This window comes from Mustela lutreola, chromosome 18, assembly GCF_030435805.1.
Source record: "Mustela lutreola isolate mMusLut2 chromosome 18, mMusLut2.pri, whole genome shotgun sequence".
Classification (NCBI taxonomy): domain Eukaryota; kingdom Metazoa; phylum Chordata; class Mammalia; order Carnivora; family Mustelidae; genus Mustela; species Mustela lutreola.
Window position 1 is genome coordinate 9357791 of NC_081307.1, and position 19143 is coordinate 9376933.

The following is a 19143-nucleotide window of genomic DNA, read 5'->3' on the forward strand; positions in this document are numbered from 1 at the left end:
TTTCCTTTTACTTGTGTTGTATCTGTCACACAAGAAGGTGTTGCTTACAAATCACCCATTGGGAGTAAATGGTTCATTTTGGAACATGGGGAGATGTTTTATACCTTTTATGCAATGAGGTCTTTATTCTCAGATTAGGGAGTTTGGGAGGTTGTCTATATCTGTCTACCTGACTTTACCTAGGCACCCCATCCCAGGATACTCTAATACCCATTCTTGTGCTGGTCTTAGTTATACGCAGACTGGTTTCCAATTCAAACCAACATCTGCCCATCTGCTCTTTCTCACCTTCTATAGAAAGAGATGAAGAAAGAAAATGAGTGGGGAATAAAAGGAGGAGATAATACACTCGTTTACTATTTGCCTGCTTGAGGATAAAGAATGTAAGATTCTTTATTTCTCATCTCCTGTGTCTAAGTCCTTCTCATTTTTTTTAATCTTGATGGCTTATATACCCTGACCGGATGAACCCAACAAGTACTGAAGGACCTCTTTAACACAGCTCAGTTTAACGTTTCCTGCTCGAGGGACAACGGACACAGAGCAATGAACTTTCCTTACAGAGCATTCGTTATGCATTTCTTTATTTATCACTCTAGATCCAGTGGGATTGGATCAGACTTTTGTCTTTCCCCACTGTGGGTTTGCTGATCCACCACTAACCAAAGGGCACAGAAGTGGCATGCTTCCATTTTTATTTTCTTGTTCAAAGTCACCATCTCTGGAGATGCTTTATAAGTAGTGAGCTGGGAGCTTGTGGAGAATATCAACAGGCCTTAGTTTGGTTTTGAAGAAGCAGGGGCATTCTCCTCTGTGCTTTCCTTCATTTTTTCCTTCGCATTTTCTCTCGTGGTTTCAGTTTCACCTAAATATGTCTGGGATGGTAGTTTACTGCTCTGAGTCAATACAGTTTGCTTAGAATCAGTAATGGAACTAGTTTTTGGTTCCAAATAATGAACGGATGTCGTCGAAGGTTGTGTTGTTGTCTGACTGACTGGGTTAATGGTAGAAGACTGATTTGTGTTTGTAGTTTTCTCTGATGTTGGCACTATATTTATCGTTTCATAGGGACTTGGAGATGTAGTATCCAATTTGTAACAAGAAGTGCTGAAAGGGATGGCACAAAACACAAGATCCGAGGACAGGAGCTTAAAAGTATTGCATGGCCGGGTGATCACAAACCTGTAAGAAAAGCCAAAGATGACTCTGGAGCCTCTGCAGCCGGACGGTTGTGGCTCCAGGCAAAGGTCCAAACAAGAAAGTCTTTCTGCTGGGCCCGAGGAGGAAATGTTTTTTGTTCTGCTTGGCTTCATTGGTTTCTTATTAAGAGTAAATACTTCTGGCACAGGGCAGCAGAAGTCCTAGACTAGTAACCGGGAGACTAACATTTACTCCTGCCTCCAAACCCAAGAATCTCTGACCTGGGTTTGGCATGGCATCTCCCTTCCTTGGGCCGCGATTTGCTCAACATTTTAATGGGAGAAGGATATATAGAGATGGGGACTGACTTATGTCTAATGGTCTTTTGGACTCCAGGTTTCCCTGCCTTTAATATCGACTACTCTAATGAATTCAGTCATCCCAATATTGAGCACTTGGCCAAGATTTATCAAAATCAGAGTATTACATACTTCCAGCTTTTTCAATTCTACCTTAGGCCTATCCTAATACTTGTGTCACCAACTTTCACAATGTCGAGTGTCCAGTGTGAGGGGGAAGAATATTAAATTGAAGTTTTATTTGAAACTTTGACTAGAAAGCAAATAGTGAATGTCAATGAGTCTTAAAGAACACCAAGAGCCTGGACTGTATAAGATGACTTCCCAGGAAGCAGGATATCTTAGCCCCGTATCAGGCACATGGCAAATCCTCAATAATGTGAGTTAAATTAATTAACACACCAGCATTCAGGTCAGAACATTGAGGCAGAATAAACTTTCATGGTTTTTATCCTGCATTTCTTCATCGCTGCCCCAAATGGTCACCTTTTCTTTACAGAACAACCATCTGAAAGCACCTCTGACTTCTTTTTTGCTGAATAATCTTCCCGCTTATATCTTTCCCACTGAACCCCCTGTAATGTCTATAATAGTTTGAGCAAGGCCTATTATAGTCAAATACTCCCTTTGAAACAGAAATATCATTTCCTTCCTGGGGTTCTCTCAAGTATGGGCTGCACATTCTCCCAATTACAGAGCTCCATGGGTTTTTTGGAAGTGTTGGAGCAAGGGCATGGAGTTCAAGCAGAGAGAGAGAGAGAGAAACCAGCATCATTCATGCTTTGCAGTGCTGCTTCCAGAACATCACTGCTCCCTCAGCGTCTTTGTGATTAATGCTCTATAGCTGTATCACCTTCCCTCTCAATTCACTGGTGTCATCTATAGACCTCCATGTTTATTTAGGTGTCTGGCACTTAGGACACATTCTCTTTCAAACTCTGGTGTCACTATCATCTCATCAATGGCTATGCCTATACTTCACAAATTCCTTTGAGTACAGCCCTCACCTATGGCTATGTTTGTCTTGGCACACATTCTTTTTCTTCCTTTCTCTGATGAGTAGAAAAGTCTTCTTTCCATTCAAGACTACCTCACTTTAGTGGCGCCTGGGTGGCTCAGTGGGTTAAAGCCTCTGCCTTTGACTTGGGTCATGATCCCAGGGTCCTGGAATCGAGCCCTGTGTCAGGCTTTCTGCTCTGTAGGGAGCCTATTTCCTCCTCTCTCTCCACCTGCCTCTCTGCCTACTTTTGATCTGTGTGTGTCAAATAAATAAATAAAATCTTAAAAAAAAAAAAAACTACCCCACTTTGAGTATCTTGATTTTGTTCTCCTCAGAAAGGAAAACAAGTTTCCTTCAATCTTTCTCCACTCTTTCTTAATTTCTCCTTCTTCTACTGAATCCTGTCCGATCCCACTGTGAGGATCTCAGTTTGGACATATATTATTGTGTTTTCTGTAGATTGTACACTCTCTTTCCCCCTCCTCTCCACATGCATTTCCTTTATGCTCTCCTACACTGTGGTCAGATGGCTCTTTCAACTGAAATTTGAGCATATCACTCCCCTAATTTATACATGTAAAACACAGTGTGCTAGAAATGAGCCAGTCAATAAACATTTACCCAATGAGTCCAACAGAAAAGAAATAAATCTTTCCAATGTGGACAGTGGCTTTCACCTTTAAGAAGTCTCATAGATAAGCTGATACAGCCACTCTTGAAAACAGTATGGAACCTCAAGACATTAAAAATAGAGCTATACTATGACCTACCAATTGCACTACTAGGTATTTGCCCAAAAATACAGCTGTAGTAAAAAGAAGGAGCACATGCGCCCCAAAGTTCATAACAGCAATGTCAAGAATAGCCAAACTGTAGAAGGAGCTGAGATGTCCTTCAACAGACGAATGGATAAAGAAGATGTGGTCCATTTGTACGATGGAATATTACTCATCCATCAGAAAGAATGAATACTTACTATCTGCGTTGACATGGCTGGAACTGGAGGGGATTATGCTAAGTGAAATAAGTCAAGCAAAGAAAGACAATTATCATATGGTTTCACTCATATGTGGAACGTAAGGAATAGATCAGAGGACCATAGGGGAAGGGAGGGAAGCCTGAATGGAAAGAAATCAGAGAGGCAGACAAACCATAAAAGACTCTGGACTTCAGGAACCAAATTGAGGGTTACAAAAGGGAGCGGGGTGAGGAGATGGGGTGACTGGGTGACAGATATTAGAGAGGACACATAGGATAAGCACTTGGTGTTATATTCAATTAATGAATTGTTGAACACTACATCAAGATCTAATGATATAGGTCAGCTAACTGAACATAATACAAATAAATAAATAAATAAAACTTTTTTAAAAGTCACATGGACATGGATGAGAGGTAAGTTACAAAAGAATCCCGATTTAAAGTCTGGGTCTACATCTCACAGTTCACTGGAGACACAGACACCATTCTCCTTACATGGTCAGTATTAGCCAGATCATCAGTTCATTTTTGTTATTTATACCCAGGTTCCTTCTTCCTACATCACTGTCTGCTTCCCCTGGACCCTTCTTTGTAATTATGAACCCTTATCTCTGGACTTCTCTCATATTGAATAAAGTAACTTCGATTCTTGTTTGGATAGAAGGGTAGCACAATCTGGAAGAAATGGATGCATTCCTAGAAACATATAAACTACCACAACTGAACCAGGAAGAAATAGAAAGCCTGAACAGACCCATAACCAGTAAGGAGATTGAAACAGTCATTAAAAATCTCCAAACAAACAAAAGCCCAGGGCCAGACGGCTTCCCGGGGGAATTCTACCAAACATTTAAAGAAGAACTAATTCCTATTCTCCTGAAACTGTTCCAAAAAATAGAAATGGAAGGAAAACTTCCAAACTCATTTTATGAGGCCAGCATCACCTTGATCCCAAAACCAGACAAGGATCCCACCAAAAAAGAGAGCTATAGACCGATATCCTTGATGAACACAGATGCGAAAATACTCAACAAAATACTAGCCAATAGGATTCAACAGTACATTAAAAAGATTATTCACCACGACCAAGTGGGATTTATTTCAGGGCTGCAAGGTTGGTTCAACATCCGCAAATCAGTCAATGTGATACAACACATCAATAAAAGAAAGAACAAGAACCATATGATACTCTCAATAGATGCTGAAAAAGCATTTGACAAAGTACAACATCCCTTCCTGATCAAAACTCTTCAAAGTGTAGGGATAGAGGGCACATACCTCAATATCATCAAAGCCATCTATGAAAAACCCACCGCAAATATCATTCTCAATGGAGAAAAACTGAAAGCTTTTCCGCTAAGGTCAGGAACACGGCAGGGATGTCCATTATCCCCACTGCTATTCAACATAGTACTAGAGGTCCTAGCCTCAGCAATCAGACAACAAAAGGAAATTAAAGGCATCCAAATCGGCAAAGAAGAAGTCAAATTATCACTCTTCGCAGATGATATGATACTATATGTGGAAAACCCAAAAGACTCCACTCCAAAACTGCTAGAACTTGTACAGGAATTCAGTAAAGTGTCAGGATATAAAATCAATGCACAGAAATCAGTTGCATTTCTCTACACCAACAGCAAGACAGAAGAAAGAGATATTAAGGAGTCAATCCCATTTACAATTGCATCCAAAACCATAAGATACCTAGGAATAAACCTAACCAAAGAGGCTAAGAATGTATACTCAGAAAACTGTAAAGTACTCATGAAAGAAATTGAGGAAGACACAAAGAAATGGAAAAATGTTCCATGCTCCTGGATTGGAAGAATAAATATTGTGAAAATGTCTATGCTACCTAAAGCAATCTACACATTTAATGCAATTCCTATCAAAGTACCATCCATCTTTTTCAAAGAAATGGAACAAATAATGCTAAAATTTATATGGAACCAGAAAAGACCTCGAATAACCAAAGGGATATTGAAAAAGAAAGCCAACGTTGGTGGCATCACAATTCCGGACTTCAAGCTCTATTACAAAGCTGTCATCATCAAGACAGCATGGTACTGGCACAAAAACAGACACATAGATCAATGGAACAGAATAGAGAGCCCAGAAATAGACCCTCAACTCTATGGTCAACTAATCTTCGACAAAGCAGGAAAGAATGTCCAATGGAAAAAAGACAGCCTTTTCAATAAATGGTGCTGGGAAAATTGGACAGCCACATGCAGAAAAATGAAATTGGACCATTTCCTTACACCACACACAAAAATAGACTCAAAATGGATGAAGGATCTCAATGTACGAAAGGAATCCATCAAAATCCTTGAGGAGAACACGGGCAGCAACCTCTTCGACCTCTGCCGCAGCAACATCTTCCTAGGAACAACGCAAAAGGCAAGGGAAGCAAGGGAAAAAATGAACTACTGGGATTTCATCAAGATCAAAAGCTTTTGCACAGCAAAGGAAACAGTTAACAAAATCAAAAGACAACTGACAGAATGGGAGAAGATATTTGCAAACGACATATCAGATAAAGGACTAGTGTCCAGAATCTATAAAGAACTTAGCAAACTCAACACCCAAAGAACAAATAATCCAATCAAGAAATGGGCAGAAGACATGAACAGACATTTCTACAAAGAAGACATCCAGATGGCGAACAGACACATGAAAAAGTGCTCCATATCACTCGGCATCAGGGAAATACAAATCAAAACCACAATGAGATATCACCTCACACCAGTCAGAATGGCTAAAATCAACAAATCAGGAAATGACAGATGCTGGCGAGGATGCGGAGAAAGGGGAACCCTCCTACACTGTTGGTGGGAATGCAAGCTGGTGCAGCCACTCTGGAAAACAGCATGGATGTTCCTCAAAATGTTGAAAATAGAACTGCCCTATGACCCAGCAATTGCACTATTGGGTATTTACCCTAAAGATACAAATGTAGTGATCCAAAGGAACACATGCACCCGAATGTTTATAGGAGCAATGTCCACAATAGCCAAACTATGGAAAGAACCTAGATGTCCATCAACAGATGAATGGATCAAGAAGATGTGGTATATATACACAATGGAATACTATGCAGCCATCAAAAGAAATGAAATCTTGCCATTTGCAACAACATGGATGGAACTAGAGCGTATCATGCTTAGCGAAATAAGTCAAGCAGAGAAAGACAACTATCATATGATCTCCCTGATATGAGGAAGTGGTGATGCAACATGGAGGCTTAAGTGGGTAGAAGAAGAATAAATGAAACAAGATGGGATTGGGAGGGAGACAAACCATAAGTGACTCTTAATCTCACGAAACAAACTGAGGGTTGCCGGGGGGAGGGGGTTTGGGAGAAGGGGGTGGGATTATGGACATTGGGGAGGGTATGTGATTTGGTGAGTGCTGTGAAGTGTGTAAACCTGGTGATTCACAGACCTGTACCCCTGGGGATAAAAATATATGTTTATAAAAAATTAAAAAAAATTAAAAAAAAAAAAAAAAAAAGAAGGGTAGCACTCTCTGAGCAAGCATACTCCCCTATTTTGTTCCGGCTTGTTCTCCTCTTCATCTATCATGCGGTATAAACCAAGGCACAGGATTCCAAAATTATCTATTGAGCCACAGAACAGTTGCCCAAATGTCTGTCTTGGCTGGGGAGAAAAGAGAAAAACATGTGTCTGTTGGTACTTTAATTAAGCAATAACAAGCACTTACTGGAAAGCTATTTTCTTTCCTTGCACTAAAAGTTTGGAAGACCCAAAATCCATTTCCAAATATCTTTTATGGTGGCAGTGTTAAGTAGGAATTTAGGTTTATAAGTTTTGAGCATCTAATCCCAGTGATTATTTTTATCACTGTGGACTTTCAAGAGCCTCTTGTGGGCATGCCATACATGTTGTTATCTAGTTTTTATTACTATTGCTATTTTGGTAACCGTTATAGAAGTAACAATTAGTAAAAGATTGGGAAATTCAGTTTTCAATCTATATAATGGGTTGGGATGTTCAGTGACCTCCAGAGAGTGATCTTCTCATCCTACTCTATCACAGTTTATAGTCGCAAGCATTCCTCTTGACACTGCTCTCAGTCTTTAGCCAACAAGGGCATGATGGGTAGACAGCAGGGTCAAAGCAGCAGCAAATGGATTCAATGAAGTCACATGAGAACAGTTTGTCTCATTATGTGATTCGCTAGGGTAGAAAACAAGGTGAGGACCAGATTCAAGTAGAGAAAGGAAGGAGAGCAATGTTGCCCAGTCTCCTGTCACCTCTGATACTGACAAGAGGTTGCCAGCAGCAGTTGTTCTGGGCTTATAATCACTCAGAAGTCAGTCTCAGGGGAGGAGCCCAGGACCACACAAATGCAAAGGACCAGAATGTGCTAAGAGAACTTTGCCATGTTATTTGCACCTGGAATTCAGATGTACAAAGCATGGGTTTTTTCCCTCTTTGGCAGTATCTATCAGGACATATCAGGTGCAGAGACCTGGAAGAGCCTGCTCCATGTGAAGGGGGCTTTGCTGATGTCCTCTGAACAAACAAAAAATATGTCCTTAAAATGTCCTGTTCTATTTATTCTTCTCCTGTGAAGTGTGTAAACCTGGTGATTTACAGACCTGTACCCCTGGGGATAAAAATATGTTTATAAAAAATAAAAAATTAATAAAAAAAAATGTCCTGTTCTAGACACTGGTAGAGGGCTAAATGTAATGTCAACCAAAGCCAGACCAAAAGGCACTGATAAGTATATGACCCATTGCATTACTCATTGCCCAAACACACAGATGCCCCATGACTTTGCCATAATGACCTTCTCCCCTTGCCATAATCCACTGCTCACTAGCTCAGTGGGTTTAGAAAATGCAAGCATTTTCCCCTGGCTAGCCCAATCAGAGTCTTAGACCCAAACACAGAAACCCTTTGCCTGACTTAAACTGACATGATCAGATTTCTTTATCAGCTCAGGTATAGGAAGAGAGAGAAGAGCCTGAGTCAGACTGCCTTGGAGGGTTCCCTGCTTTTCCAGTGGGACACGATGTGGCCTCAGGCAAGTCCTTGTTTCTCTGAGTCTCAGTTTCTTGATCTGTTCAGTGCAATTAATAACAATGCCTACCATATAAATCCTTGGACAAATTAAGTAAACAACAACAACAAAGCAGACAAGCACAGGGAGCATGCTCAGTAAATATTAGTTATAATAATTATTAATAAACTTGCTAAGGTACGAAGTTATTATATTTCTCAGATGCTTCCTGCATACTTGGATTTTTTTTATCTGGAAGATGAGGATAATAATACCTGCCTTACTTACCTCCCGGAATTGTTGTAAAAAAATAAATATGATACATGAAAATGCACTTTAAATTTTAAAATATTCTATGAATACATGGTTTTATTAGCTTTTGGTATTATTTCTATGCTCTAAGCCATCTAGGAACCCAAAGAGCCTGAATCATTTTCAGAAACCCAGAGTAGTAAGGAAGAGGGAACCTTTATTATGATAAGAGTAGACTCACTTTAATGTCTGACAAAATAGTTTCATTTAAGGACAGAATCCCCAGTTTACACCGCATTCTTTCCGACGTCACTGAAGCACCATGGTTTGTCAGCCCACAGACACTCCTATCAACGTGTTGTTCCATTTGAGAACTTATCCCTCCTGTAACCAGCATCTGAAGTAATTCCAGGACATGATAATTGTAGAAGGCCTGGAAAGCAAGGACAAGCCACGTGCAAAGTCAGAAGAGTGAGCACAGACACTGTGGACGTAAGAGGTAAAGTCTTGCAGACTTAGGGGGCATCGCTGTTTAAAATGGACGCAGTGAGGCAAAACAGGGTCTGTCATCATTATTAAAATCAACTAAAAGCTCTCAGTTCAGGTAGGACACTGGGTTAGGCAAAGTACAGAGAAAATAACACTGACCCAGTTCCTGCTCCCTCTTGGCTTACACTGTGGCACAAGAAGAAAATGGGTAATGATGCTAACACCAAGGATGTCCCCTCTTCCAAAAAAAACCAGAGAAGTATGTTGGGCCACAGATACCCTTATAATCATCAATATGTTTTTAAAACTATGTACTTCATGTGATTTCTGTAGATTTTTCCTTAGGGGACTACTGATACTATTACTGTCATCTGTAGCTGAATCTTCTGGATGTGAGTCTACTTATATTAAATAGGTTAAAAGATGACTTCAAGTGCCTTTTCCTTCCTAATATCCTGACTGAAAGGATCCCCTGGCTGATGGTCTCCTCCTTTTGATTGTGACCTACATGAGGACAGGTATTGACTTGGGCTTATTAATATTTAGGTCTCCCTTAGTTCTTTTGTACTATACAAATTGTAGGTGTTGAATAAATTAATAGAATTTTGGAATCTTTGGCATCAAAATGAAACCAAAGGAGGACATGTGGGACATCTTCTTATTTTGCAAATACTTTGAGTCTGAATAACCCTAACCATGTTCTTAAAATACTTTCCCAAAGGATTCCCACCGTATTTAGTGTGAACTAGGCAGTGGCATACATGTAAATAGCACTGTAATATATTACCCATTAGATTTTCCCAAATCTATTGAATACATAGTGTTTTAAATTTTCAACATTTTGTTTTATCTAATAATTTACTCCAATTTACTTTTACTCCAATAGACAGGAGGAGTTACATGTTTATCTATTACCTATATAAAAGTCAATAGTTTTGTTTTTATGAAAAAGAATAGGAATGACCTCAATTGCTACTGTCATAGAAATTTTGCCATTTACTTTCTCTAAGTTCAGGGACTTCTCTTCTGTAGACTGAATTACGATAGGGGCCTATTTGCTAGTCTTCCTGTATTGTTTTTATTCTTACTTGCAATTCATGTTCAAAATGTTTCCAGAGAGATTCTCTAGGACATGAATCAAATCATGCTGCCCACATCCTCAAACCTTAAATGTCATACCCTTACTGTGATACCAAGATCATCCCCTCCATTAATCGTGCCCTGCAGCGCACGACAGTCTATCTGCTGCTCATGCTACATATGCACTCCTCCATACCTTTGCTTTGGAACATCTGACCGATAACTCATCAAGCCCTCTGACTGGCAAACTCTATGCTGGTCGTCTCATCAGAAAGAAGTTTTCCTTTTTTGGTGATCTCACAGACACTAACTGTTGCTCCATTTCATCCTTCTGTATTTTCTAGTTAGGAGTTTGTCTGAAACATTCCTGGCTTTGAATCTTGGGACTGCCATGTCCTAACTGAGTACCTTTGAACAACTGATGTATTTTCTCAGGAAGTTTTATAACCTTTAAAGTTGACATGACAGTACCATCTTTGAGCATTGTTTGTGGGATGAAATGAGATATATCAAACACATTATGCAATTCTGTTCTCATGTATTGGGATCGCCTGGAAGGGTGTTCAAGAGTGTAGATTTCTGGGATCCAAGATCTAGTGGATCAGACTGTATAGAGAGGAGGGGGGATCAGAAATTTAAAGGTCACCTCTGGTGGTTCTGACACTGGTTGGTGCTCAGATTACCCTCTGTGGCAGCACTTCCTTAAATGATATGGTCTTTCAGAGGACAGACTTTGTCTATTTAATATTCATGCCCTCAGGGGTACATTGAACAAGGCAGTTGTTCAACAACTGTAAGAATATTGACTGCAATTGGTAGTCAGTTTTTAACAAATAAACAAATATTGCTGGTAAAATGTAGAAGCCATTGGGATAAGAGGGTCTGGGAAACAATATAAGCTATATGAAACAGGAAAATAAGCTTTAAAATAGTTTTTAGGTTAAAAGATGACTTCAAATGCCTTTTCCTTCCAACATCCTGACTGAAGAGATTCCCTGACTGATGGTCTCCTTACTTCTTTGTTCCATTTTGCTACCACCCAGAAGTGTGCTTATGGAATCAGCTCGTGAAATCCACGCATGAACAGGGGATGTAAATCCAGGTTGAGCCACAATCCGTTTAAGAACAAGTGACCATAGTATAGAGTGATTAGACGTAATGCTGTTAGAATAATTCCCCACTGATTAAAGAAAAGGTGTAAATTCTAGGGTTATCCTGGTGTCAAGGGCTCTAGGGAAACAAGTACTTTACATATTTAACTGAGAGAGGCTTAGATTTTGAATATATCATTTCTTCAGTTTTGACATCAAAAGGATTGCAATTCTATATTGGGGAAAATAAAAGGATTTACATGTCACCCTTACTCCATGAGCTCATCTAATATTCTTATTATTCGGAGTTCTATGGTATTGATCTTTCTTTTTCCTCCCTTCTTCCCCCTCCTTTCCTTTTCTTTTTTCTTTCTCAGGAAAATAAGAAAGTTGAAATGTGCTTCAAATATTTGAAGACCTTTAAACTTCGATAGTATTTCTAATATAATCAGGTGTACTAAAATTTGGACTTCCAGGGTGAGAAAATGTTGCAGCCCAAAGTGTTTTAACTTTTAGCTCATCTGTGGTATCTCTCACAAATCACATTAATTTGTGAGATTAATTAATTAATTAATCAATCACAAATTAATTAATTATATTAATAAAATTCAGGCTTTGTTCTATCCTTGGGACGTGCACATTCATTCCTTTGCATTTATTAAGGGGGAATGGAGAAAAAGGGGGAGAAGTCGGAGTCAAGACTGGTGATCTCATCTTGTTTCTGACTTGGATGAGGTGATAACTAACCTTTTCCTGAGGGAGTCTGTTCTGAATGCTTCTATATTCCCCATACACGCCTGTGTGGTGTGGGCATCAAGGAAACAGACCTCTAATTATAATTTCCGACCATGCATCAGTGGAAAACAGATCTCTTGGTTCATTGAGCTGGACAGCACATTGGAAGAACCCCCTGGAGGGTGTTCTTTGGCGGGGGGAACTATGGGACAAAAAGCACATGTAGAATGGGGCGGGATGGTGGACTCTTATTTCTCATACAGGACTCTTGACTGGAAACTGAAAATCTGTCTTAGAAGAGTAAAGGATTCTGGTCCTTTCATTTTATGTCTCCCTCTCCGTTGGTCATATATTCTAACTTTTAGGGAGTGGTTTTCTAAGTCTTCTTAACAACGGAAATCCTACTTCACATCAAATCCTAGGCAGAAGCCTCACGCACAGCACAGATGAAAGCAGTCATTTTGATTGAAGAGACAGGTGCAGGCAGGGGGCATGATGGGGTAGGTGCACCCTGGGCCCCTCCCTGCTTGTCTGTTCAGCGCCTACTGAGCACCCAGGGGGCGGGTTCCTTTAAGCAAAACTTGAAGATCAGTGCACTGGAAGGATACGCATAATCACAGAAAGAGCTTTCTGGAAGGACAGCGGACTGTGACAATGAGGTCTAACTTGGGAATCATACACAGTGGGGTTCAAAAACCAGTCTGTCATCTGTAAGGGCTGTAATTGTGGCACTTCATTCTCCTGCTAAACCTCAGAATCTTGATTTGTAAAATGAGGCTCATAATGTATTCTCCTATTTGGGTTGAAAGAAGAATTAAACAAGGTATTGTAGCAAAGACTTAGGTCCAAAGTAAGTGCTTCAAAGATGTAATTACTCTTCCTATCACAGCTTTTGCTATGATTATTAACATTATTCTAGCAAGAAAATTTATTGGCAGAAGTTGCCTTGAGGTCTGTGTTGAAAAAGACCTGTGGGTGTGATCTGGAGGCAGAGAACTATGATCCTTAGTGGCAGCTTCCATGGGAATATGCTAGAGGGAGTGATAGCCATGGAGCCCACAACTGCTGTCCTAACTTTAAGACCAAGAGCTGTGCTTTCTTTCCCATATTGGTGCTCCAATATGTACGGAGAAGAAACTGGAGTATGGACGGATGTATGCTGCAGCTACACAGTGGTGGCTCCCAGATGTTTCAGTGGCAGAGGATAAATGGTCTCTTCTCTGAGGCTACTGCTCTCAATTCCAGGAGACCATATGTAAGGTCAGGAGGCCAGCCAAGATCAAATGGTACACAGAAGACTCCAGATGATAGAATTGGAGGCCCAGACCTGGCCTGTGGGCTCTTTCTTTCTGTGTGGCTGGACAATGGAAAGTCACCCCCATCTTTAGAGATCCAAGTGGACCCAGTACCACCAGACCTAGGGACAAGGGAATCAAGAGTGGGCAGTATGACCTGATCATTTTCAGTGGTCTAGCTCGGCTCATCATGGCCAGGGATTTAGGACTGGAGATCCAAATAGTATTAAAGTGTGTTCATTTTGTTGTGCCATGAATCATTAAAGATTCAATAGCTGAGGCAGAATTCCACTAGGTAAATAGATATTCAGAGGGTCAAGACCCAAGCCAGTCCCCTTGATAGAAAGGTTTGCCCTGAAGCTCGATTGTTATGCTTGTGACCTCCTGTGACTCTCCCCTGGATCAGGCACAGTGTGTGGATTTTCTCTCTCCTACAGACTTCACTGTGGGAAAGACTCCTGAGTTTTTACATAGCTTATTTCCTTTTCTAGGAGGACTAAATTATCCTCTCCCACTGAGAAGCCCACTGATACAATATCTGAAGGTACCCTCAGAGGCAGTGCTGCTTCTCAGTGTGATCACAGGACCTATGGTGAATGGGGAGAGGCCCAGCTGCTGGCTCCCATGACCAAGTTTGTGTTTGCTATGCTGGCTGACATTCTGTGCTCATTTATTTTTATTTCTACTCTCTCAGCTCTTCTCTGCCCATCCTGCCCTTCCCACTACCTCTAAACAGAGTTGGTGACTTTGTTCCTACCTCTGGGGGCCAGTGGAGTTTAGTTAAGGCCCCAGTTTAATTTAAGGCGCAAAGCTGCCTGCCATCTAGGGATCTCTGAGGAGAATGGGGACCTTCACCCTATTTAAAATGTATCCTGCAGACAGGTCCAGTTTACCAAAGTCACCTCCTGCCTGACACTCCATTAATTACTGGCAAAGTAACATATCAATGACAGACAGTGATAAAGTCCTTTCCATGACAGAACCACCTTCCCAGAAAAGTCTTCTGACTGGACTGCTGGCTCAGTTAAGGCTGAATGCTGCCTAACCCTTTAGGAAATTCATTGTCTACCCACATGCTCAATGTTAAACTATCACTGATGTGGTTTTATCTCTCTGAGAGCTTGATGGGGTTTATGAGGACCACCCTCCAGCCCCAAGGCTTAGGGAAGCAGAGCCCAAATCCCTTCAGGACCAGTGGCACTAATACTATGAGGGCAGCATGTGTGGCCCAGCCATGCTCCTCTAAAAGTGCCAACTGTGCCTTTGAGGCATCCACACAGTTCCGGAATGATGCCCCTTCCACATGGAATTACAGAAGGCTGCAAGTTTGTCAAACTGTTCAGAGCCCTGGGAATCTGTACACTGTTATTCAGCTAGGTTGCAACACTTTCATGGAAAATATGGGGGAGAAGGAGTCTGGGAGGTCTTAGACAACAAGGACTTCCTTCAGAGGAGTTTTTGCAGTCATTTTTCAATGGCTATGTATAGATTTTGTGTTTTGGTCCAATTCCTTGACTTAACCAAGAGTGCTTACAGCTCACTGCCTTTTCCCTTCTTCTCTCTGCCCAGTGTGTCTCTTCCCCAAAGATCAGAATGGCGTGTGCTCTCTTCTCCGTAGCTGGACTCCCATATGCCGCCATGTCAGTGCTGCCTTCCCTCCCTAGCCACACTATTGCAACTTTCAGCTCCTTTCCTAAGCCCTGTATTTCTCATCTCACATTGCCTTAGTCTTCTAGCTCTCTGACATGCCACATATGTTCCTCATTTATCATGATTCTGTTACTCTCCTCTACGAGCCTGAGCTCCACGTGGGCACAGATGTTAGTCTGTTTCATCATTGCTATACTCCTGGAACTTAGAACAGTGTGCCCTGCACAGAGTAGGTATTCACCCAGTGGATCAGCGCCACTTACAGAAATACCATGGCCAAGGCAAGGGACCTGCTCAGAAGCTAAAGGGCACCTGAGAGCTGAAGAGCAACTGCGTAATCAAAACCATACCCCAGGAGTGGGGCAGCATGGAGGGAGTGTGGGCTTAACTCTGAACGAAGCTCATACTACCAAAGGCCAAAGCTTTTGCTTGGTCCCCCTATCCCCTTATGGCAAATTTCTGCATAAGCTGTTGGGGATATTTTAGAGACAAAAGAAAGCAGTGTCTTCTAAGCTCTGAAACCAGAGCTTGGTCTGCCAAGATATAATTGAAGCTAAAAGGTGGGCACTTTGCTTTTTATGTGCTCATTCTTCCTGGTACCAAGTGTTCTGGTTCTAAGGGCCAGATACGTTTTTAATCTTGAAAATGTGAAAATTTGGCCTCGTTTGCCAAGTAGTTGTGAAGAAAGATGAAATAATGTATGTGAACAAGCTTTTTCAGAAAATCAAAGAGAACTCTGAATTGTGAGGCATTCCTCATTATTTCCCAAAGCTTGAACCATCCTTTCTCCCCTCTGCAAGCTGCACTTAGATGCACTTACTGTGGCCAGGAGGGAATCCAAGAAGCTGCCAGAAAAGACAGTGCCAGTGGAAAAGGACGTGCTGAGATGTAGGCTTGTTCCTGAGAAGGTTTCATCCAGTCCACTCAGCTGTTCAATATAGTGGATATTGGAAGGATTTTCTGCAAGGCAAAAGAAGAAAAAAGGAAAGACAGGCAGACAAGCTTAAGAATATAGGACTGCCATACTAAGCAAGCCAAGGGATGACCACCGTACAAAGAATTTGATGTCTATGCTGGAGTCAATGTGGGATCTGCCCTTTCTTCATTAGCTATCTATAATCCATCTATCTATATTTACTTCTTTCCAAGTATCTTCCTCTCCTAAACACATGTATCCTTCTTGGGTACCTTCATCATCAATATACTTGCATCATCATATACTTGCACCCCAGGCCAGCTCCTCCAAACAACTTCCAGTGTAACCTTTATATACTTTATCTTTCAAATGAAGACACTTTTGGAAGTAAAAGGAGATACTCTCAATAACTTCCCTGGGAAAACAAGTATAAATGGGAACATATGGTCACCCCAGTTACAGACATTTTTCATAATATTATGCCATAGATACCCTGGTATTTACTTGGGTGTTAAGAGTTATCTACTTCCAGAATGAGTTAAAGCAGTTCTTATAAAAAATTTAATGTGCATATGAATCTCCTGGAGATCATGTGACAATAGATAATGATTCATTGGGTCTAGGGTTAAGAATGGGATTCTAAGTGTCCAACAAGCTTCCAGATGCTGCTGATTCATGGACTACCACTCTGAGTACCAGTGCTTAGAGAACTCTCCTAACTGGGGTTCATGTAGCAGTAGCCAAAGTAACCATTATCCTGTTTCTACTTGACCCAGGCTGCAACTCAGATCCCTGGAGGAAGCCTCTGAAGGGAATGCAGCTAGTCATTGTTGGGAGTACAAACAGAAGCACTGATTGCCTTTGTTCCAAGACTATTATTTCAAAAATGTTTAAGTAGAAAATAGCATGGGAAGATAGAGGTAATATCTCTCACCAGAGCAAAGAGAATCATGCTTACTGCTCATTATAAAAAGTTCTGGTTCCTGAAGCCCAGGGTTCCTCTCCTATAAAGGAATCCATGGTGGGTCCAGGTATTATTTTACCCTTTTCATGTCACCCTGTGGGAACAAGGCCTTGGTCAAGCAACACAAAATTGATGATACTCTGGCTATGGCCTTGCTCTGAGTAGTAAACTGTTCTTTATTCTCTGACCCAGTGGTCTCGTGTCTTCTGTTAATGTCCATGAAACTGTGGCAGGTTACCTTGTTGGTTTGCAAGTAAGCATAGGTCTTACTTAGATCTTTCATAGTTCCTGACAGTCATATTATAGATCAAACCAAATCTACCAGGCATATGATGCAGAACACATTTCTAACTAAGATTGGATTATTCTTTAATTCTTTAAATTACTCCATGTTTTTATAAAAGATGAGAAATGCATGATAATATCAACCCACATTTTTTTATGCACATGTATTTTCTTTTCTCCTTGCATTGCCAATCCAAGACATGCTCACATACCCCAGGAGACCTTGTCCAAATCTTGCTGTGTCATCTTAAACTACTGGCCTCTATTCTCCTAGACATTTTCCTGTATGCCACGGTACATTCTGTACCAAAGTGCTGGCAGTCAGACTTGCAGCTCTCATGTCATCCTGACCCTTTCCAGCCAGTGAAGGAACAAAAAACTGAGTGAGCTGACAAGTGATTTGTTAGACTAATTTAACAAGAGCTGCCTGGTGCCAGCAAGTCTTTCCAAGCTCTGAGTCCCTGAAGAATGACCAGATGTACTTTGGGGCCAGTGAAAAGCTGGTTGGTCCCCTCCTGACTACTCCAACTTACAACACAGTCTTCTAATCAATGTCCTCAGGGTATGTATACAGTTCAAAAGGATAGAAAAAGAAAAATACAGATAAAAACTATGGTTGACAGCTTCAGGTTCTAATCTGTTTTAAAGACACTATTCTCCTCTTTCATATCTTCCCCTTTTTACATCAATTATTGTCAGTATTAAATCCCAGTGTGTCCCATTTCCTTCCAAACATATCCCCAAATACACACAGGCACCCTCCCTGCCTTTCCCACCATTCTTTCTATTCCCAGAGCTCCTTACATCTAGGAAAGTCTCATATATGTGTATTTACTGTAAGGTGTTGATGAGTGATAACAGCTTGTTCTGGTATTTCTGCATCGAGTGTTTCCATTTTAGGAGAGCAGTGCCATTAGGGTCAGGATTAAGATGACACAAAGTAGACACTTGGGACACAATATTTAAGGACCCCAGGAGTGGGTGCCTCCTTAACATCTGCATCCTGAGTGCCTCATATGTGTCACCCAAATTCCAGCCCTGGTATCACTACAGGAAAGGAAGCTGTCTGATTTAAAGTCCCACAATGGGTAGGTAAGTGGGTATAGGGACATTCTTCATAGTCCTCCTCAAACTCATGCCTCACCCCTAGGAGATTTCCTCCAAACAAGACTGAGCCAGCTACTGGTCTCCCTTTCCTGATAACTAAACAAAAGGAGAAGGCAGATGTTATTCCTGCACCCTGACACCCAGATATACCATGCTCTGCATGATGTCACTAGTTAGATAAAAGCCCAATGTAATGTCCAGTCAAATACTTAACATTTCTCTGGGGTCCAATCTGATTCCTCAGTCCTTTGTGGATTCTAAAAAGAAACTTGGGAAATCAATTACAGATGACAAAGGTTTCTCCCTTGCGTTTTGTCCTTGAAACACAACTTACTCAGTTCCGTAAGGATAGGGATTCTTCGATATTTTGACGTCTCAGAAAATCTGTAGGCTGAATCCCTTCCTGTGGACACAGACCACAACAAAGAAGAAAAGAGATGGATAAATGCAAACTAAGTGGCTTACAAAACTTGGCAAGAATGGAGAAGCCCACCATGTAAGTTGATGCTTCATCTTAACAAAGTTACTCTCATGTCCAAATCCTTGTTTGTTTGTTTGTTTTTTCTATACTTAGGGGGGAAAGTTGGGGCCTCCTCAACATATTCCTTTAAGAAGTGGTGTGTGTGTGTGTTTAAATGGCACTTAAAGTGAACTTCAAAAAAGGCAAAGCTCATCCAGTGGCTGCTTATTGACCATAGTAGTAAACTACGATTATTCTTTGTGGAGTGGTAGTGCTAGAATGCATACCCATTTGCATGCAGAACTTCT

General features: G+C 41.0%; 1 protein-coding gene across 1 annotated transcript in view; it reads right to left on the minus strand.

Annotated features, from left to right (window-relative positions):
• Nucleotides 1-573: 573 nt before the first annotated feature.
• Nucleotides 574-19143, minus strand: part of KCNU1 (potassium calcium-activated channel subfamily U member 1) — a 149851-nt gene continuing 131281 nt past the window's right edge. Inside the window, exons 23-27 of the mRNA XM_059156311.1 lie at nt 18710-18778; nt 15924-16063; nt 9005-9196; nt 7006-7139; nt 574-1182 (exon numbers count right to left, since the gene is read on the minus strand). Coding sequence (XP_059012294.1) covers nt 777-1182; nt 7006-7139; nt 9005-9196; nt 15924-16063; nt 18710-18778 — 941 coding nt within the window. The 3' untranslated portion in view covers nt 574-776. The remainder of the gene's footprint in view (nt 1183-7005; nt 7140-9004; nt 9197-15923; nt 16064-18709; nt 18779-19143) is intronic.